Below are 21,656 nucleotides of genomic sequence, written 5' to 3'. Positions count from 1 at the left end.
GATGGTTGTGAGCCACCATGTGGTTGCTGGGATTTGAACTCCGGACCTTCGGAAGAGCAGTCGGGTGCTCTTACCTACTGAGCCATCTCACCAGCCCCCAGATTAAGCTGGTCTTGAACTCATAGAAATTTACCTGCCTCCGCCTCTAACTGCTAGGATTAAAGGTTTGCTTCACTTCTCAACTCCTCTTGTGTTGAGACAAGAGTCTGTCACTAAACCTAGAGCTCACTGATGGGCTACACTGGCTTGTCAGTAAGTTGCTTCTGTCTCTACCTCCAGTGAAGTACACTGAGCCACTGAGCCATTTCTCTAGCATGTATTATTTTTAGATGTGTGAGTGTGCGTGCATGCATGAGTAGATACCTGCCCTTAGAGACACCTGCCCTTAGAAGCCAGAGGTGTTAGGTTCCCTGGTGAGTTACAGGCAGTTGTGACCCACCACATGTGAGTGTTAAGAACTGAGCTCAGGTCTTGTATAAGAGCAGAATGTGTTCTTAACTGCCCAGCCATCTTTCTGGGCCCCACCAGAAGATTTTTTTTTTTTTTTTTCCGAGACAGGGTTTCTCTGTGTAGCCCTGGCTGTTCTGGAACTAACTCTGTAGACCAGGCTGGCCTCGAATTCAGAAATTCGCCTGCCTCTGCCTCCCGAGTGCTGGGATTAAAGGCGTGCGCCACCATGCCCGGCAGAAGATTTTTTTTTTTCCCTCCAAGATAGGGTTTTTCTGTGTAGCCCTGGCTGTCCTAAAACTTGAATTGTTTACCAGGCTGGCCTTGAATACAAAGATCTGCCTGCCTCTGCTTCCCATGTGCTGGGATTAAAGGAGTGTGGCACCACTGCCTAGCAACTACCAAAAGATTCTTAACATAGGGCCTGGAGGTATTGTTCAGTGATGCAACTAGCATATAGCATTTATAAGGCCCTGAGTTTGATCTCTAGTAACACATAACACAGTCTTCTCTCTTGAAACAACAGCAATGCGAGATTTAATTCATAGTAATATAGTTTTTGTTTGTTTGTTTGCTTGCTTTGTCTTTTGTTTTTTGAGACAGGGTTTCTGGGTACACAGTCCTGGCTATCCCAGGACTCGCTTTGTAGACCAGGCTGTCCTCAAACTCACAGAGATCCACCTGTCTCCGCTTCCCTCTCAAGTACTGGCATTAAAGGAGTGCATCACCATGCCTGCCATAGTAGTGTAGTTTTAATGGTAGGTATTCATAGAGGAAATATTTTCCAAATAGGTTATCTGTTTTTTATTTCATCTTTAACAGATATCTCACAGACAAGTTTTCGCCGCTTACCTTTTGACCACTGCAGGTGAGAGCTTTAAATCCTTCTATTTTTCCTTGGCTTTGGTTGAGTATCATTTCTTCCAAAATAGGTGTGTGTGTTTTAAGGTAGGGTCTTTTAACTGCAGTTTGGGCTGACCTTGAACTCCTGAATCTCCCGCGGCTACTTCCCAAGTATTGGGGTTATAGGCTGCCATCCTTGCATATTTGCATAGACTTTTTTTTTTTTTTTAAAGATTTGTTTATTTTATATGTAAATACACTGTAGCTGTCTTCAGACACTCCTGAAGAGGGCATCAGATCTCATTACAGATGGTTGTGAGCCACCATGTAGTTGCTGGGATTTGAACTCGTGGCCTCTGGAAGAACAGTCAGTGCTCTTAACTGCTGGACCATCTCTCTAGTCCTTGTTTTGTTTTTTAAGATAGGGTCTGTTTTCTGCTCTGGCTTCTGGCCGACCTGGAGCTCATTAAACTCAAGAAGACTGACCTGCCTCTGCCTCCAGAACACTAGAATTAAAGACTTGAAACCAAGAAAGGGCGACAAGCAGTGGCTCAGGCAGCTCACAGCTGCAGACACATATGAAGCATAGCTGTGGTAGCTGAGGCTGCTGGAGGCCTCCACCCCAGTCCATGTGCCCAGCATACATCAGGGTGGTGTGCAGACAGTATACCACAGGGGCCTTATTAAACCCTGGGATGGGGGAGGATAGCGCTGGGGTGAAGCTTAGTCTGACTGCTCTATAAGGGTCTGGAGAGGGAATCCCAGCTTGCTCCTTCAAGGCCATCATGAGGCACCTCTCTCTTATGTGATATGAAGTGGGCTGCTGCTGCCTCAAGTACTAAGGCAGCTCGTGGGACAGCAGCATATTCTTAGTGGCATGGTGTCAGTGACAGAGGGTACTCAGACCTGTGGGGCAGGTTGTGGGACCCAGAGCATGCTCAGTGTGCCTAGAAGCTGATGAGGGGTCTCTGTTCTTTTCAGTCTCTCTCTCCAGCCTTTTGTCTACCCAGTCTGCACCCCAGAAGGTGTCGTCTTTGACTTGCTGTGAGTTTACTCTTGAATTTTTAAATATGTGTGTGTGTGTGTGTGTGTGTGTGTGTGTGTATGTATCCCCGTCCCCACGTCGGGTACATGTTATTTGTGTATGTGCAATTGTGTTCAGGTGCATGTATATGTGGAGGCCAGAGGTCAACCTCACGGGGCTTTCTCTGTTGTTTTTCACCTTATTTTTTTGAGACAAGACCTTGTCAGTGAACTTGGCACTGTCAGCAAGACTGGCTGACCAGCAGGCTCCTGATTCCACCTGTCTCAATGCCTCCAGTTCCACTAAAGTTACAGATGGGTGCTTTTGTTTGTTTGTTTGTTTGTTTATTTGAGTACATTGTAGCTGTAGTCACCATCAGATCCCATTACAGATGGTTGTGAGCCACCATGTGGTTGCTGGGAATTGAACTTAGGCCATCTCTCCAGCCTCATCGTGTCTGGCTTTAACATGGGTTCTTGGATGGAATACAAATTTCAGGCTTTTGTGCTTGCATAGAAAGTACTTTATCCACTAAGTTGCCTCCCCAGCACTCTATATTTAATTTTGATTTAATAAATATGACAGGATTCTTGATACCAGTTAGAGAAAGGAATGTAGAGTTTGTGTCTAAGCAGGGTCAAAGTTACTAAAATCTTGTCCCTAGAAATCTCATGACATCTAGGTGAGCCTGTTTGGTATCTCGGAGGGACAGCCAGGCCTTCAGGGACATTGCAGAAGTGACCTCTAGCAGGCAGCACTAGCTGGCAGATCCTGTTGCAGTGGAGTGGAGTGGGACCTACTCCCCTGTGTCTTAGAGGCCAACTGCTTCCAGATGTGCAGTAGAGATGTGCTGGATGTTCTCTGCGTGGTGAAAGCAGAGCTATCACGAGAGGTGCAGAGTTCTCTGCATTGTACTTTGACGCACTGCACCCTGTTTTATGTTCCAGCTAAGCTTGTTTTACATCCTACATTTTTTTCTAAAATTTGCAAAAAAATAAAAATAAAAAATAAAAAAATACTTCAATAGAACAACTTACCCCAATGATCTATCTAGGATCATCAGTGAATGTTAATGCCCTCTTAGCCCTGTGCACAGATTTCTTTGGTGAGTGCAGGGGGAGGGGGAATCTCACTGTATTGCCTGGCTGGTGTTCGAGTGACTTCCCATTCTCATAAATCTCACAAATAGCTAAGCTTACACCACATGTGGCTTACCGCTGTGCATGGTCGCAGCATAATTTTTGATGCTGACACAGTATTTTGTTATATAGATATACTCACATTTGCTTGCCCTTTTGTCCAGTTAAAATTCTTGTTTATATGTAACTGCAGTAAAACTTCTGCAAATGCCAAGTGTAGCTCAGGGGAAAGGACATTCTTAGTGTACACAGCCTTCGTTCACTCTCCAGCACCAGGAAAACTCTCCACACTGATAGATTTAAAAACGCATGAATCTGCAAGTGTACTCCATTTGTTTGTTTGTTTGTTTGTTTGTTTGTTTGTTTTTTGAGACAGGGTTTCTCTGTGTAGCCCTGGCTGTCCTGGAACTCACTCTGTGGACCAGGCTGTCCTCGAACTCAGAAATCCGCCTCCCTCTGCCTCCTAAGTGCTGGGATTAAAGGTGTACACCACTACTGCCCTTCTCCCCTTCTTTAAGGTATTCTTCCTGTCTGTAGTGAGGTGCAGTCTGCTCTCTGGGGCGGAGCTCTAAGGCCTCAGGGGTTGTTGCCTCTGCCAGCCGTGTGCTCCTGACCTTTTTTTTTTTTTNTTTCCTTTTTTTTTAAAGATTTATTTATTATTTTATGTATATGAGAACACACTGTAGCTGTACAGATGGTTGTGAGCTTTCATCTGGTTGTTGGGAGTTGAATTTAGGACCTCTGCTCGCTCCTACTCAAAGATTTATTATAAATAAGTACACTGTCGCTGTCTTCTAACACACCAGAAGAGGGCGTCAGATCTCATTACGGGTGGTTGTGAGTCACCATGTGGTTCCTGGGATTTGAACTCAGGACCTTCGGAAGAGCAGTCAGTGCTCTTACCCGCTGAGCCATCTCACCAGCCCTTTCTTTTCCTTTTTGTAAGATTTATTTTTATTTTATGTGTGTGGATGTTTTACCTGAGTGCCTGTGTGTGTAGCACACTTGTGCAGTGCCTACAGGAGCTGGGAGAGGACATGGATCCTCTGGAGCTGGAATTACAGATGGTTGTTATTGCCATGTCAAGTGGGTGCTGGGAGCTCAGGCCCTGTGCAAGGGGCTCCTGAGCCCTCTCTTCAGCCCCCTGGTGACACTTTTTGTTCTCTCTTCCCATCAGGAACATTGTTCCCTGGCTTAAGAAGTATGGGACCAATCCCAGCACTGGAGAGGTAGGTGCTCAAGCAGAGTTCTGTGGGCCAGTGAGAGCTCAGCTCCTGCTCCTGCCTTACTTCAGCTCCTGCTCCTGCCTTACTTTGCAGTTCTCCTGTTCTCAGGAGGAGAACTGCTCACCTCACAGAACCTGGGAGTGACGGTCCTGCGCTTTCTACAAGTGTTGCCTCTGTGTGCACACGTATGAGGATATACAGTTGGCACTCTGTATTTGCAGAGTCCATGTTCTTGGATTCAGTCAGCTATGCTCATAAAGAAGTATTTGTGGAGTTCGAGGCCAGCCTGGTCTACAGAGTGAGTTCCAGGACAGCCAGGGCTATACAGAGAAACCCTGTCTCGAAACACCCCCCCCCCCCAAAAAAAAAAAGAAGTATTTGTAGAAGGTTGTATGTGAACTTATCTACATGCTTTTTCTTGTCATTGTTCCCTAAGCAGTATCAGAAAATAATTATGTGTTTAGCATTTAGATTATGGTAGGTAGCAGGCAATCAGGAGATGGCTTAATGTTGATGGGAGGATACATGTAGGTTCTGGTCTAATGCTACAGGGTTTTATGAGACGGGAATATCCTGAGCAGATGAAATTCCTCCTTCACTTCCCAGCCTGCAGTTGGCATTCTCTTGGCAAGAGCTTGGGGCTATAGCCGAGTAATAGGGTACTTGCCTTGCTCACTTGCTTGCAGAAGGCTTTGCTTTACATTCTGGCACCCTGCCAACTCTCCCCCCAAAAAATCCCAAACAAAACAAAACAAAAGTGTTTAAGACTCTAGCCTACTAGGTGGCAGGAAACTGGTTGCAGTCTTTCTGGCTCTGGTGACAGTCTGGGACTGATGTGGGGTTCCAGGGACTCTCCAGTGTAGATGCACATACTACCAGCCCCTCTCCACAGGGGTCTTAGACTGTTTCTTGAGCCTGTGAACTTCTCTTCGGCTGTGTGGGGTAGAAGCTTGTGTCTTGCCTAGCTCCTGAAATCATTTGCTTTTCTTCCTTGTTGTCCACACTTGAGAGTGTGGCTGACGGTCATGAAGCTCCAGGAGCTTTTTCCAAGGGCCCAGGCTGGGATGACAACATCGTTTACTGGTTTCCTCACTGTGATATGTGGTCCCTGCCTTACCTTGTAGATTTGTGCTCTGCTTTGCTGACCTCTGCTGCTGTTCAACCTAGGAATGTCACCCTGGAGCTCCTTGCTATTGGGCACAGGGCGTGGGCAAATAAAGGGAGTGGGAGAAAACCCGCGTCCCACCTGAGTTCCAGTGCTCTGGGCGGGCGGACGCATGGTGGCCCTGGGTGGGTGTCTGGCTGTGGGAAGTCACAGAATCCCAGCTCAAGGGGGGTCGGTGAGGGACAAGGGGCAGCCCGAGGTCTCTGGGCCTCTTGGAGGCCAGAGATAACAGATTCTCAGTCTCAGGCATCCCAGAGACTGCTGGACACTGCAGAAGAGCTGAAAAAAAAAAAAAATGGGGGCCCCAGGGCTGAAGGGAGGAGAGGGCAGGGAGAGGGGGTGCTGGGTGGTTCCCACGTGGGCGGTCTGTATGCAGGGTGGCCTTCTGGTAGGAGGGTAGATGCAGCTCTTTAGGGGAAAGTCTATCCCATCGTTCAAGCACGGCAGGCCTTGATGAGCAGAGACAGTCTATGGTTTTAGAGCTTTACTGTAGAAAGGCAGGGGGAAAGAAGGTAGAAAGAGAGAGAGAGATCTCCATTTCAGGGTCAGTTGTGCAGAGAGAGATCTTTCTGTTCTGTCCCTGTTGCTCCTGTCTTGGTAGCCTCTGTGTTACTTCACCCCTTATTCATTATTGTTAATTATATGTCTTCCAGAAACTTGATGGGAAGTCCTTGATCAAGCTGAACTTTGCAAAGAATAGTGAAGGTGAGGATCCCTTTTGTACACAGCTCCAGGACTGGCCACAGAGATCCTGAGCTTCCTTCCTTTCTTCTCTCGTGGTTGGAGGCTGACCATGGGCCACAGTGCCTACCCAGTGTTCTACCTCACAGACTCATCTCCAGCCCCCTCTCTCGTACCTTTCTGACACTTGCTTTTGCTTTTCCAGATGTCACATGACTTCTCAAAGGTCCAGGTGGTTTAAGTAAGGATAGGTGGATCCTGTAAAGGCAGTTAGGCAGTTGTGAGCTGCTAGTGCCATAGTTGGGTCCCTGTGCATGAGCTGTACCTGGCTGAGGCTGTGGGCTGTTCGTGACTGTAGGTGGAAGTTGCTTAGAGCAAGGCCCACGATGGCCAGCCCCACTGTGGTTGTGGTGTTAGGGAGGCATTTCCTACTCAAGATCAGACTGTCATCACTTCTGCCCCACTTGGAGCCTCCTACTCTGAGTCCCTTTGTCGCTTTTTGTTGCCTATCCAGATAATGTAGCTACAGCTACAGCTGCCATGCTCCTATCCTGGGGTCTGATTGATCTTGTGTGGACCCTTTGTGGTCTTGGCCAAGGGGTCTCCTTGTCACTCTGGTACAGTGACATGGGGGAGTTTGCTGTCAGTGCTCACCGGGTGTTTTCCAGGGAAATGTTGCAAGCATAGGGAGGAGCAGGCATTTTTCTTCATTGTCTGATATACAGCAACCCTGGGTTCATAGGCCATGTGGCTCATATTGAACAGATCTTCCTCTACTGTCTGCCTGGAGATGTGCAGGTAGGGGTGAGGTGTGTGTGCACACATGTGTGGCAGTGCATGTATGTGTGCATGCATGTAGCCCTGAATGAGAAGAGCTTTCATTGGGGGCAGAATCTAGGCAAAAGATGGTTAGTGCATCAGATGTCCTCTCTGTTTTAGACAGAAGTAAAGGAAGGAAGGGGACCAGTAGGACACCCACTGAGGCCAGCAGACAGGCCTGAGAGGAGACTTGGTAAGGGACCTGTATGAAGGTGTGGGAAGAACATTCTGGCAGAGGTGTGCTCGAGGGTGTCCATGCATGACACGAGTCTAACACCGTGGAAACCATCTCAGCCAGGGTAGAGGCTGGGCACTCAGGAGGCAGGGACAGGTGGGTCTCTGTGTTTTCAAGGCCAGCTGGTCTACAGAACTAGTTCCAAGACAGCCAGAGCTACACAGAAACAAAACAAGAAAAATATAATGACTTATGTCCTTTTTTTTTTTTTTTTCACTTTTTTTAATTAGGTATTTTCTTCATTTATATTTCAAATGCCATCCCCAAAGCCCCCTCTACCCTCCCCCTCCCCTGCTCCCCATGACTTATATCTTTTTTTTTTTTTTTTTTTTTTGGTTTTTCGAGACAGGGTTTCTCTGTGTAGCCCTGGCTGTCCTGGAACTCACTTTATAGACCAGGCTGGCCTTGAACTCAGAAATCCGCCTGCCTCTGCCTCCCAAGTGCTGGGATTAAAGGCGTGTGCCACCACCACCTGGCTGTGGGTGATTTTTTTTTTTTTAACTGAGATTTTTAGAAGTCTATCTAGATGCATGTGGGTAACATGACTGCTCTCCCATCCCACTGTCTACTGGGACTCACTAGATAAGGTCCCTACTAGATGGGAGATCATCTATTGGGGCTGGCTAGCTGGGTAGAGAGCTAGGTGAAGAAGGCCAGGAGATATGAGAAGAGGTGGAAAGTGGTGGAGACAGGATCTCTGTCTGGCATGGCTTTTAAGAGGAGAAGGTGGCCACCTGAGCCAGTCTGGAGGCTGCCACTGTCCTGAGTAAGGCAGCAGAAATGTGGTCTTGTAAAATGTGTAGGGGCTTGTTCATGCTGCGGGATGGAGCTTCAATGGCTGCCACCCCTGGCCTTCCCAGGTCTTGGCAGCTGGCCTAAGGTTTTGCCTTCTTTCTTTTTTGACCACTACTGGTTCCTCCATCTCTTGTTTTTCCTCCTCTGTCCCATGCTCCCTGTCTCCCTCCAGCCTCCCTTCTTCCCTCTCTCCTTTCCTTGTGGTACTTGTTGGATGTAGAACTTAGCACATGCTAGGCAAATACACTGCTGCCACTCCTTTTTAGAATTCCACTTAGAGACAATGTCGTGGTAGATTGTCCAGCTGGCCTTGTACTCTGTTCTTTTGCCTCTGTTTCCTGGGTAGCTACAGTTAAAATATGTACTATCATGATTGTTTAATCAAAGCTCTTGAGGGCCACTAGCCTGTGTGTGCTTTCTCTCTAGGGCAGTACCACTGTCCAGTGCTGTATTCCGTGTTCACTGACAACACCCATATTGTGGCCATCAGGACAACTGGCAATGTCTATGCCTATGAGGTAGGCCCCCATTGCAGTGAGTGGGACTATTTGATGTTGGGCCCGAACATGTGCCTGGCTGAGTGTTGAGGGTGGACCAGGAACAGTGAGCATGCCTGTCCTCATGACTTTCGTAGCTTCCAGCACAAGACATTATCTCTAAAATAAAGGTCAGGTGACTCGAGTGGCCTTTGGACCTCAAACCCAGGTGGGCAGTTTGGGCTGCCTAAGCAAGGGTTCCTTGTATCCCAGAAAGTATTAGCCTGTCTTCAGCATGGACCAGATTCTGGAACGAACATGGGAGTAAAGGGAGATAAAAGGAGGCCAGATTCTTAGAAAGGACATGGGCCAGGTTGGCAGGAGGGACCTGAGCTGTCTCCATTCCTGGCTCAGTCCAGGATGAGGACAGGGCATGATACAGGAGAGAGAGCCCATGTTGGAACTCTTGCCTGAAGCGGCCAGGTTGGTTTGGCTGCTCTCTGCCAGACAGGTGAGAGCTCTTGAGACTGTGTACCCGGAGTGGCCCTGTGTGCTTGTTTACCTCATACCTCTGTGCCAGGGCCCAGAAGGAACTGTGATATCTCTGTACTGCTCTAGGCAGTGGAGCAGCTAAACATCAAGGCCAAGAACTTGAGGGATCTGTTAACGGATGAGCCCTTTTCCAGGCAAGACATCATCACCCTGCAGGTAAGTAGCTTCACAGGAGGTGCCTGACCTTGACCCTCTGCTCTGCCCTCTGCCCCCCAGCTTTCTTCACCAGGCTTGGTGGTCGTCTGTACCATAACACCCCTGGCTGCTGCTACCCAACTATTGTCTAGTGCCATCCCCTTCCCCTGCGGCCACCGGGGACCATGGCTGCCTCTGGCTCTCATGGCTCCTGTATGAGGGCTATACCTGCCCCACAAGTGTCTTAGGTATTAGGACACTTAGGCTGCTCTTCAGGTCCCTCCCCAACTCTGAGAACAGCAGCTACACAGCTGTCCCCATGGTGGTGTGTGTGGATGTCCTTGAGGGAGCGTAGGCTAGGCTAGGATTAAACAACTCTGTGGCTTGTTCCTTTCTGACTGAAGCTTGGTCCAGTGGCTTCCCAGTCCACATCCTGTGCTACCTGGCAGCAAGCCTCATTCCTTATTTTTGAGGCCTAAGGCAGGGCACACTGCTTGATGAACAGGTAGGCAGTCTGTGCTTATCACTGGGCTGGGGCACGGCCTCGGCCTCACGCCCTAGTCCTCACACAGCTCAGCTGCATCCTCGTGCCTGGAGGCATCTGTCCAGCCTTCAACACCTGGCACAGGTGCTTGAAGTGCTTGACACAGTCCATTGTACTTCTGAGTGTTCTCTTCTTCTCACAGGACCCCACCAATTTGGACAAATTCAATGTTAGCAACTTCTTCCATGTGAAGAATAACATGAGAATAATAGACCCAGGTATGGACACCTAAAGGCTACCGTGAGTGACTACATGTTCTCGGGCAAGTCCTTCCTTCTGGGGGCCCAGACACGATGCTTCAGAGTGGCTTTTGACTGTTAGGAAATTTGCTGTATAGATGAGACTCCTTAAATGCGCAGCATCCCTCCTGCGTCTCCCTTCTAAGTGCTGGCATTACAGCATACACTAGCATGTCTGTCAGATGGTTAGAGAAGCAGCTGAAACACACAGACACCTACCTTTCCCTAGCTCTGGTGGGACTGTGCTCTCTGGATTGCTGGTGGCCACTGTTCTTTCCAGGGTACAGTGACAGGGCTGCAGGTGAGACTGGGTGACATGAGACTTGTCTAGGGTATAGACTGGGCCCTGACTCTCCTGCTTCCTGAGCTTGGTCCATGCCATTGAGCACACTGTAACATACTATAACATACTATGCAGTGGCTCAAGTTTCTGAGCTCACTTGTGCCATACCAAGGAGCCAGCTACACACAACTCAGGGATAACTGCACTCAGGAGACCCAGAGGCCAGGCCTAGGGAAGCTCACTGCTCAGTAAGTTACAGCCTTTGGCCTAGCAGGCAACATGCGGCCTTCCTTAACACTTAAATTCACAAAAGCAAAGCATCATTGTGAAAAGGTTGCAGTATAGGTAATACAGAGAACAGGGCGGCTCCCATTGACTTTATGAGGGACATCCCTTCAGGCCCGGGGCCGCGCACCATGACAGTGTCTTCTGTGTGCTCCACCAATCTCCTTGTTGCATCTACTAGAGCTCCTGCCAGATGATCAAGGGCAGTAAGTCATGGCTGTGCTAAGACCAAAGAACCCTGCCCTAATCAACTCTCCTGTGGCTTCTCATGTGGCCTTCCCCATCTCTATTCCTGTTAGCTCATCTTGGGGCTCTTTGGGGCCTTGGCTTTCTGGGGCCTTGGCTGCTCAGTTCCAATATACTGTTTTGTAGATGAGGAAAAAGCCAAACAAGACCCATCTTATTATTTGAAAAATACAAATGCGGAGACGAGAGAGACGCTACAGGAGCTCTACAAAGAGTTCAAAGGAGATGAGATTTTAGCAGCTACCATGAGGCCGCCTGAGAAGAAGAAGGTGGACCAACTGAATGCGGTGAGTGGGGTACTCTGGCTCTGCCTCTGAGCTGAGGAGAGATCCCAGGGAAGGTGCTGACAGGGCCCGCATGCATTTGGTGGCATGGTGGCTGGGACCCTCCCAGTGCTGTTGGGCCCTCCAGGGCTGCTGGAGTGACTGGGCCCCAAACAGATCAGGAGGGAGTAGCACACTCTTGGTGTGGAGGAATAGTTGACAAGCTGGGGTCCCGTGGCAACAGTGGCTCAGCAGAAATAGGGCTGCCTTATGTATGGGCCCTGACATAGGCTTCAGTGACCAATGTACCTGCTGTCTTCAGCATTCCAAAGGCAGCTTTTACATTTCAGGACAGAGATAGGGTTTGCAGATCTGTGGTGGCAGGGAGGGCTAGGGTTGCTATAGCTACCAAGGTCTTACTGGACCTTACTGGGGACGAGCATGCTTGTCTACCCTATGCCCTATCTACAGCTGTGGTGCTGGAATTTCTCTAGCACATTTAGCCCATAGGTGCTGTCTTTCTCCCATGTAGACTGAGTCTGGAGAGCCTGAGTCATGGGGAAGGCAGAGGTGGAGTCTCCCACATAGTGATTATCCAGGAAAATGTGGAAAACTAAAGTTCATCTATAATTTCCCTAGCTGAACACAGCCATTGCACTTCTGGGTATTACTGAATTGTAGAGCAATCCTCTTTTGTTTTCCTTCCCCTATATGATGAAAAAAGTACTTTTATTCTATGTACTGTTGTATATAAAAATAACCTGGGGTCAGGCAGTGGTGGCACATGCCTTTAATCCCAGCACTTGGGAGGCAGAGGCAGACAGATTTCTGAGTTCGAGGCCAGCCTGGTCTACAGAGTGAGTTCCAGGACAGCCAGAGCTACACAGAGGAGCCCTTTCTCGAAAAACCAACCAACCAAACAAACAAAAAACAAAAAGAAGAAACAAACAAACACCTGGAATAGAGAAATGGATCAGTGGTTAAGAACACTTGACTTAGTAGAGAACTCAGATCTGTTTCCCAACACTGACATAGCAGTTCTCAACTATCTAGGGGATCTAACTCCCTCTTCTGATCTTTAAGAGCACCAGACATGCAATGCACCTGGTGTTTTGTTTTTCAAGACAGGGTATCTCTGTATTTCTCTCCTAGAACTCACTTTGTAGATCATACTGGCCTTGAACTCACATAGATCGTCTGCCTCTGCTTCTCTAGTGCTGGGTGGGACTAAAGGTGTGAGCCACCCTACTTGGTGACATCATCTTTTTTTTCTTCTTTTTTTTTTTTTTTTGAAGAAATCTGGTGTTGGTGGTGAATACCTTTAGTCCAAGTGCTGAGGAGGCAGAGGAAGGCAGATCACTGAGTTCAAGGCCAGCCTGGTCTACAGAGTGAGTTCTAGGACAGCCAGGGATGCATAGAAAGAAACTCTTACCTTGAAAAACAAACAAACAAACAAACAAAAAAACCCTTCAGAAATAAACTTACAAGTGCCTGCACAGTGGTATCATGGGAGAAGGCAGTGCAAGTGTGGCGGGCAGCACTTCCTGTCCTGACTCACTAGCATCAGTTGTAACCTATAGAGTAGGCTTCACTCCATCACCTAGGCCACCAGTAATCTGGTCGTCTGCCGGCTCTCAGTTTGGGCTGGGCGCTCCCTGTGCCTGTGGGTGGTGGTCAGGGAGGCTGCACTGAGGAGAGGGATTGTAGGTGTAAGCACATGGTTTTCTTGCAGGCCCACTACTCCACAGGGAAGGTCAGTGCCTCCTTCACCTCTACTGCCATGGTACCTGAGACCACGCATGAAGCAGGTACTAGCGGCCTCTACCTCTTGTTCCCTGGGACAGAACTCACATTGGTAGCAAGTGGGGCTTCCTTGCTTGCTTCTCATCCGCGTCTGCATTGGCTCCTGCATTCTTCTCAGAGCTGGGGTGCCCCTGACGGGAGGCTCATTAGTGCTGATCTTGTGTGGCCTGAATGGAGGAGGTATCTCGGGTGCAGGGCAAGTGCAGAGCTCAGGACTTGTTTGCAGCTGTCATTGATGAAGATGTACTGCGCTACCAGTTTGTGAAGAAAAAGGGCTATGTAAGGCTTCACACCAACAAGGGCGACCTTAACCTAGAGCTGCACTGTGACCTGGTGAGTGTTGATGGCTGTTCCCAGGTGGTTCCTGGGACCACAGGCTAGTCCTGCCTTAAATGTGGAGCTATGGTTGGTTGACTTATAAGAAGCCTTACCTGACTCCCCCCGAGAATCAAAAGGGCCCTGACTTCCTTCCTTGGAATCCCTTTAGCAACATACCTCCTTGGCTGCTTGGTAAGTGTATGTGCAAATCCTAGGATAGGGCCCTGACTCACTCTCTTTCCCCATGTGTCATATGGATGTAGGACTCTGCGGCTTAGCTTTTAGAAGTCAGACTGAACCAAAGCCTGCAGAGCTTTCTGCTATGATGAAGATCTGTATGTCTTATGCCTCTGCTATTAACTACTGTGCCTCATACTGTTGGGATATTTTGCAGACACCAAAAACCTGTGAAAACTTTATCAAGCTCTGCAAGAAACAGTATTATGATGGTACCATCTTTCACAGGTCCATCAGGAACTTTGTGGTGAGTGGTATAGGTTAATGTGGCCATAGACACTTGATAACATGGGCAACATCCAGGAAACAAACAGGCTCATACCTTCCCTGTTCCATGTGTGACCAAGGTAGGGTCTTCAGGTGTATCTTGTGCCAGGGATCCTATAGCTGGCCCTTGAGTGCTCACCCAGGAAGACCTAGCTGGGGTCAGAGAGGAGGTCCCTGTCCTTATCGCAGCCCATGCCTGTGGGAAGCCTGTCCAGGGTGTGCGGGGTGATCGGCATCATCAGAGCCAGTGGCCTCACTGGGTTTTGTTTCTGCAGATCCAGGGCGGTGACCCCACAGGTACAGGGACAGGTAGGTGCTGGTGCTTGCCCTGTTCTGTTGGAATAATAAATGTGGCTGTTCTATGGGACCTGGGAGGGAGCTGGGTTTTAAGTTCTGGGTGTGTAATCTTTCAGACTTGGGGGTGGCTGGCTATTCAGTGGCTGGCCTTCTGGCCTACTGGCCTACCTTGGGCATGCCCCTTACTTTTTCCACAGTATCAGTTCCTCTTTCCTAAGCCTTGGTGTCCTACCATAACAAGACAGGGAGGTGAAGTTCTCAGAACCCACCTGCTCACTCAGGAGGTCTGGCCATGCCTTCCTGTCATGCAAGAAGGTGCCCCCGTTGCTCCTATGGGGCATAATAATCTTCCCCGACGCCTCCAACTCCATGGGCCAACTATGACTTGGACCCATGTGTTGGAATGATGCCTTGTACCTTTAAGCCTTCAGCCCCTGGCCCACAAGTGAGACAGCAGTGTCAGCTTGTATAGAAGGCTCTGAAATCTAGGAGTTATCAAGAAGGCTGCCTCAAGGCCACGGCTCCCTGATGCTTCTTTTTTTTTTTTTTTTCCTGATGCTTCTCTACTAGGCTTTGTGGCTGACCACTGACTGCTTCTCTCTGTTCTAGGTGGAGAGTCATACTGGGGCAAGCCTTTCAAAGATGAGTTCCGTCCCAACCTTTCACACACAGGCCGTGGGGTGCTCAGCATGGCCAATTCGGGGCCCAACACCAACAAGTCTCAGTTGTGAGTTTATGTCCAGCTCTTTTTACTCAGCTGCTGGGGGTGATATTCAAAGGACCTAAGATTTCTCCGTAAAATTGTGCTTGGCCTAAGTCAAATCTAATCAAAGTACGGCACACCTAGATGAAGCCTAGGTCCCTTCAATAAAGGAGCCTGAGTCAGTGGGTTGAACAGCATTCCGAGCTGTAGGTATACTTAAAGGTAGGCACCAAAGTCCTCTTTGGGTAGGTCAGGCAGAAATGGGAGCGTGTGGCACACATCTGTGAGGTGATGGCACCCAGTCAGTTCTGGCATCCTTGGTTCCACAGTGAGGCCAAGAGCAGCTCAGGCAGATGAGACCAAGTGTGCACGGTGTGTGCTTGATGTGTGCTTGATGTGTGGCCTCAGAAATGCCCCTGCTTGCTGGGTGAGGCATGCTCATTGCAGCTTGTGCACTCAGCCTTCTGAGCCTCACGAGGAGGTGTGGCTGCCAGGGGAAGGCTGCTGTCCTGTTGGCCCAGTAGGACTGTCCTTGCCACTCTGGGTAGGAACATCACACTTCCTGCTTTCCATTTGATTTATTCAGAGAGAAGGTCTTGTAGCTCAGGCTGGGCCGAGCTCAGCCTCCTGCTAAGATTGCAGGTGCTCCCCACCTTTGTCTCATGTTGTCCAACCTTTTGCTATCACCTGTTTACAGTCTGTAGTCTAGAACTTCTTCCAGACAGCACACATCTGGACTGTTGTACTTCACCCTGGAAGCCTCAGTCCTTTGCCCCTAGCAGGGCTCATGATGGGGTTGAGTCTCTCACTCCATTTCCTTCCTCCAAAGAGTCTAATGACTATGTTCAAGCCACGTGCCTCTCCTGCTTGCCTTTCATGGGAGGTTAGGAACCAAACTCCGGCTTCCTCCAGAGAGCCAGAGGTCTGGATTTACCTGTGTGGCCTTAGCAGGGACAGGCAATGGGCAGCAGTACACAGGTCCAAGCTAGGCAGGAGCAATCATTACTAGCCTAGAGCACACTGGTGGGACAGCCTGTTTCCTGATCTTCTTGTACTTATCCCCAGCTTCATCACATTCCGATCCTGTGCTTACCTGGATAAGAAGCATACCATCTTTGGACGGTAAGAGGAGATGCTGTAAATATTTGGGTTGCAGTGTGGGCCTTCCCTGCCTTTCCCTAGCCCTGGCTCTTATCCCTCCTATCGCCTCTGAGGACTGTGGGTATTTCTATAGGGCAAGGTTGGCGCTCCTGGCCTGTGGGGCCAAGGAGCGGAGACACTCGGGTAGCTGTAGTTCATATTTGCTCTCTGAGCACCGTTTTGGAAGTTGGAACCACATTGCTTTCCCCTTATCCACTAGTCTAGTGTCAGCAGATTTTCCCAGAAAGGCCCAGGTGGTATTTTTGCATTCTGTACTGACAATTCAGTTATAGTGGGGGAAGAGCTTGGTACAGTGGTATTCTCAGCACTTGAGAGTTGGAAGCCTAAGGATTATTAGTTCTTGACCTGTTTCAGTTAGTGAGTTCAAAGCCAACCTGGCTTATATAAGACCCTGCCTTAGCAAACTGGGGAAAGGAAGTGTGGCTCATCCAGGACACCTGGCTGGGTGTGGTGTGTTGCTCACTTCTGTGTTGTGGTGCATCTTGCCCTGCCTGGTGACTGGACTGACCTGAGGCTCTGCACTGTCTGCCAGTCCTCTCTCTTCATGGCATGTCTCAGCTCTGCTGTGATGCCACACTCTGCTCAGGGCACTTGGGGACCCAGCCAGCTCTGTCTCTCTGCTGCAGGGTTGTTGGGGGCTTTGACACACTGACAGCCATGGAGAATGTGGAGAGTGACCCCAAAACTGACCGTCCTAAGGTATGTTGCTAGGGAGAACTGGGTGCTGTTTGGGAAGTCTGCTTGCCTGCTCATGGAGCTTTCTACCACCAGGAGGAAGTGCGTATATGTACAACCACAGTGTTTGTGGACCCCTATGAGGAGGCCGATGCCCAGGTAAGGAAGGTGCCAAGCAAGTCATGGCCTTGTTTGCTAGGAGCAGGAGGGCATACCTGGAGGCTCTGTAGCAGCTGTTGCCCTCCTTCCTAGCTGGGGGTGAGAAGAGCCGACCCTCGGGTTCTGTATCAGACATTTTGCTACCTCCCAGATTGCCCAGGAACGGAAAAAGACACAGCATCAGGTGGATCCAGAGGCCAAGGTCAAGATGAATCAGCCCCAGCCTGGAAACCAGGGACCCCAGACATACCGCCAGGGGGTGGGCAAGTACATCAACCCTGCGGCCACGTGAGTATGACTGATGGGCAGCATCTCCCATAGCCTCATAGTGCTGCATGGAACCAAGTCGGCAAGAGCCTCATAGTGTTGCATGGAACCAAGTCGGCAAGAGCAGCACAGGCTAGACTGGAGACTAAGGCTGAGGGGCCTGCCTCATGAGGGCCTTGATAAGGCCTGGTGCAGGCAAGGATGCCTTACTGGCTGGGCTATGTGGGGGCAGCATTGTGGAGAGGGGGCTTCTGAAGGCTATTTGTGGATAGTTTCTCAAGGGACTTGCAAGCATAGGCTCCTGGCTCTTTTGTGGCAACTGGAGTGTTCTTCTTCATGTCTCAGGAAACGAGCAGCAGAGGAAGAAGCATCGACCAGCACAGCCACCCCCACGGCCAAGAAAAGGCCCAGTCGGGGCTTTGGGGACTTCAGCTCCTGGTAGCAGCAGGATGGCCACAGGGATCCTGGTAGGGATGCAGGGCTGTGGGCTTCAAACCAATAAACCTGTTGCCTATAAGACCTGGGTCCAGTTTGGGCCCCTGGACTCCTGGCATCCCCACCCTCATCTGGTGCCATGATTTCTGCCTCAGGGTGGCTGCACACTCAACACATTTCTTGGCCAGTGCTACCACCTATGTGTCCTGTTAAAAATGGAGATTTTCAAGGGGCCCCTATAGTCCCAGCATTCAGAATACCAAGGCGCGAGGGGTTGAATGTTCAAGGCCAACCCTGGCTATATGGGGAGACGGTCTCAGAGAAATTTAGATAAGGAGATTGAGAATGGTCCTCAGACCCTACCTAATCTGGATCCTGAGGCAGGCTACTGTGACAGGGTCCTATGGTCTTACCTTGATACCACTTCCACAAAGCACTTGTGCTCCCTGCCTACCTTTCTGCATCCATGATGGTGACCCGCTGAGCCCAGTTAATATGTGCTCTTACGAGAGCCCAAGGTCCTTACAAAGCGGTGGCTCCCTCTGACTCTTCTGACCAGTCACCTACTCCTTGTTTTTGAGACAGTCTGTCTGCATACCCTTGGCTGTCCTAGAAGTCACTATGTAAGACTAAGTTCGCCTTGAACTCTGAGATTCACCTGCCTCTACCTCCCCAAGTAGGATTAAAGGCAGTTGCCACCATGCCTGGCTTACCAACTTTTGATTCTAGGACACTTGTCAGTGTGTATGCTGAAAAGGACTCATTGGGCCCACAAGTCCAGTCACTCACAGCCACCTGCTCGCCACAGCGATTTGCTCCCCCAGAACCTTTCCACAGCTGTTTGTCAAGTGTGGGCAGATTCCCCCTCTGGAGGCAGTGTCATGTCACTGTGTTCTCTGTCACTAAGCACTGTCCTTAGAGTATGCCACACTACATTGTAACTTAGGCTTGATTTTTACCCCAAACCTTGAATCCACAAAATCTCCAAAGTTCTTGGTTCTGGGATATAGCTGGTACCTGTTTACATTTCTGATGATAAAACCATAGGCCTTTTGTATTTCTGCCTTGTACCGCCCTCCCCTCTCCACTTCCAGCAGCTGTTGCATGGTCTCGGGGTAGGACTGCTGCTACTCATCCCTGACACGTCTCCAGACCAGCACACTATAATCACCTGCCAACTGCACTGCCCTTCCCCTGCCTTCCTATACCCCTCTGTCACCTCCTCTGGCTATTGATAGGTCACAGTGTGGGGCCAGATACAGTGGAGGCAGGACCATCAAGGCCGCACAGCAAGATCCTGTCCTCTAAAGTAGAAACAAAAAACAAAAGAGGCGGGTTATGAGATCTGGTCTTTTGTTTGTTTTTTTTTTTTTTTTTGGTTTTTCGAGACAGGGTTTCTCTGTGTAGCCCTGGCTGACCTGGAACTCACTCTGTAGACCAGGCTGGCCTCGAACTCAGAAATCCTGCCTCTGCCTCCCGAGTGCTGGAATTAAAGGCGTGCGCCACCACAAGGCAAGAGACCTTGTCTTATACAGGGCAGAGCAGCAGCAGGGAGAGAGGCTGCTGGTGCCTAACTGTGTCCCACACTCTCCTCAGGCCACTCACAAGCTTCCTACACGGTGGTGTCAGAAGCAGCAGGACCCCAGAAGCCCTGGGTCTTCAGTGGCTCTGAGACCCTGACGAGTCCTTTGCTCCTACTGGGTGCTGCAGGAAGGAACTTGGCTCGCCGGCCCCACCCCCACCCCCTTCCCCGCCACCCCCACTACGGGAACCATGCTATGTGACAACAGGAGCTTTATTTTTATACCTCACACGGACACGCCACGGAGGGCTGACAGCTTTGGCTAGGAGACAGGGAGGCCACGGCACTCTGTTCGCTCAAGCTTGCTGGTCCTGCTGCTCATGGTGAACTCCCAGTGGCTTCCACGGCATTGCAGTCCACCTTGCTCAGCAGCTGTCCCCAGGGCAGCTGCTTCCTCCTCTCCTGTCCTCCAGCACAGAGGACAGGCCACCAGGGCTTGCATTTCCATGGGTCGGTTGTCTACAGCTTAAATGGTAGTGTTTTAGACAGTAAAGACACTTGGATTTTGAAAACTGCCTGATGAGCTCATCAGAAAATAAAGGAGGATTTTTTTTTTTTGAGGGAAAAAAAACTCATTTCTGATCTTTTCAAATACTTGACAAATGCCATCAACAATAAGCATTAAGGTATAAAAATACTATGTATATACTAACAAGACAGCAAGGAAATAAATCACATTTCTAAAGCAAAGTGGCGTTTATGATCTGGTATCACCTCCCACTGTTCTGAAGAAAGCATTTTTAAAATAGTCACAGAATGGTGCTGTTTAGAAATGTAAGGAGGTGAGGCATTCAGCAGTTTACCAGCACGCCTGGCTGTGGTCTTGCATCACATACCCTGAAGCCAGCTCATGGTCAGTTCTTTTGGTTTATATTTCACAGAAGGCCAACACAAAATCCAAAAAAACTTGATAAATGGTTTATATCCATTACTCCCCAACACAGGTAAGTCATATAGAGTACTAGCAAAAACGTCCCAGTCAGAGCTCTCACAAAAGACAATACAGAGTGCTCAGTTGAAGGGCAGAGAGCATGCCCAGAGCGTAACGTCTAAATATAATCTTAGTATATACAAAAACGGTCAGAAGACTTCTCCAAGATCCTTCAACTTTAGTGAAGCACATATAAGGATATACTGAGCTTTCCCTGGCCTTTCTTTCCACTGGTGAAATCCAGTCTCCCATGCCTCAGCCACCAAGTTCCCCCTTGGAAAAGTATTAAAAACTAGCCAGGCTGGCACGTCCAGTTTGAGCTGACTGTTGACAAGTGCTCATTCCTAGGTAAGGGTGGCACTGAACCAAGGTCACACAGCTGCTTGTGCTGAGTTTCAGCACTTACCTTACTGGTAGAGTCACTTTGCCAGCCTTAGTCTAGAGGGAAACGGGAAGTAGTTGGGGAGAAAGCAGCTTCGGCTAGGACAAGCATTGCACAGGCATTTCTTGTATTACCAGGCTTCCAATCTTGGGCAAAGAAATGGCGCCAAAATGTAGGTTTTGAAGTGAACAGGAGTAGCCAGCGCCTGTGCTGGCCAGAGGATCTGGGTTTAGAAGGTTTGGGGCTGGAGCCCAAAGGACTAGATAGAAACTGCTTTTTGACTACCACACACCCAGGCAGCCCTAGAGCAGCTGGTGCTAAGCGCTTTCCTGTCATGCTGCCTTCACAGGCCTACTTCCTGCCCTTCTGCCCTAGGTAGGGTACAAAACAATGAAGCTTATCTGGGAATGGCTCTGGCCTCCATCCTCTGCAAATTGACCACTCCTTATAGATGCACGGTTGTGACTTAATACCTGAGAGCCTGGGCTTGAGGGATGGCCCAGACCCTTCCCCACCCCCATCAGATCATGAGGGTGATTCCAGGCAGAAGAGGTAGCTCCCATACTAAACTATTCCTTTATCGTGGAAAACTCTCAACTTTTGCAGTTTCCCCTATTGGCTCTGGCCTCTGTATGCATAACTATTTCAAGTACATCCAGGGTATAAAGTGAAACCCAGTCTGTTGCTCTATGGCAGGGACCAGCCCTACATTCTGAGCCACGTGCTGCCGAAGCACCAAGGGAGTCAGCTCAGTGGCCGACTTGGGTAGCCCTGGGACAGAGTGTTCAGCCTTCTACACCAGGAACCTCCCTATTTGCGTAAGATGCACATCGAATGCTTACTTCTTAGCTTCTCTTCATGTTACCAGTGGCTGGTTTCAGTTTTTGAAGAGACATGCTTTGCACCTACATCTGCTGACTACTTCTGGTAACTATGTCTTTGCTTGTCAGAGAGACCCTGCTTCTCTGCTTTTAGGGACTTGGGCGGGGTGAAAACACAGCCAGGCATTGCAGGAGTAGGGTAAGAGTATTCACTAGGCAGG

The 21,656-nt window shown here is 49.4% G+C and overlaps 1 protein-coding gene across 3 annotated transcripts in view; it reads left to right on the top strand.

Annotated features, from left to right (window-relative positions):
• Ppil2 (peptidylprolyl isomerase like 2) overlaps positions 1–21,646 on the top strand; it is a 24,194-nt gene extending 2,548 nt beyond the window's left edge. The window contains exons 3-21 of one of the 3 annotated variants that reach the window (XM_029544428.1): positions 1,270–1,315; positions 2,272–2,334; positions 4,631–4,682; positions 6,498–6,549; positions 8,801–8,892; positions 9,469–9,558; positions 10,224–10,299; positions 11,261–11,421; positions 13,130–13,205; positions 13,427–13,533; positions 13,913–14,002; positions 14,298–14,331; positions 14,929–15,046; positions 16,088–16,144; positions 16,810–16,882; positions 16,955–17,017; positions 17,169–17,305; positions 17,630–17,751; positions 21,311–21,646. In XM_029544428.1, coding sequence (XP_029400288.1) covers positions 1,270–1,315; positions 2,272–2,334; positions 4,631–4,682; positions 6,498–6,549; positions 8,801–8,892; positions 9,469–9,558; positions 10,224–10,299; positions 11,261–11,421; positions 13,130–13,205; positions 13,427–13,533; positions 13,913–14,002; positions 14,298–14,331; positions 14,929–15,046; positions 16,088–16,144; positions 16,810–16,882; positions 16,955–17,017; positions 17,169–17,305; positions 17,630–17,726 — 1,484 coding nt within the window. In that variant the 3' untranslated portion in view covers positions 17,727–17,751; positions 21,311–21,646. Of the gene's footprint in view, positions 1–1,269; positions 1,316–2,271; positions 2,335–4,630; positions 4,683–6,497; positions 6,550–7,293; positions 7,324–7,464; positions 7,538–8,800; positions 8,893–9,468; positions 9,559–10,223; positions 10,300–11,260; positions 11,422–13,129; positions 13,206–13,426; positions 13,534–13,912; positions 14,003–14,297; positions 14,332–14,928; positions 15,047–16,087; positions 16,145–16,809; positions 16,883–16,954; positions 17,018–17,168; positions 17,306–17,629; positions 18,320–19,315; positions 20,032–21,310 lie in introns of those variants that run through there. The other 2 variants (XM_021209014.2, XM_029544429.1) reach the window with 2 other exon arrangements.
• The last annotated feature ends 10 nt before the right edge of the window (positions 21,647–21,656 follow it).

The sequence above is a fragment of the Mus pahari genome, chromosome 12 (genome assembly GCF_900095145.1).
Source record: "Mus pahari chromosome 12, PAHARI_EIJ_v1.1, whole genome shotgun sequence".
Lineage (NCBI taxonomy): Eukaryota > Metazoa > Chordata > Mammalia > Rodentia > Muridae > Mus > Mus pahari.
This window is presented reverse-complemented; position numbering and strand designations above follow the sequence as displayed.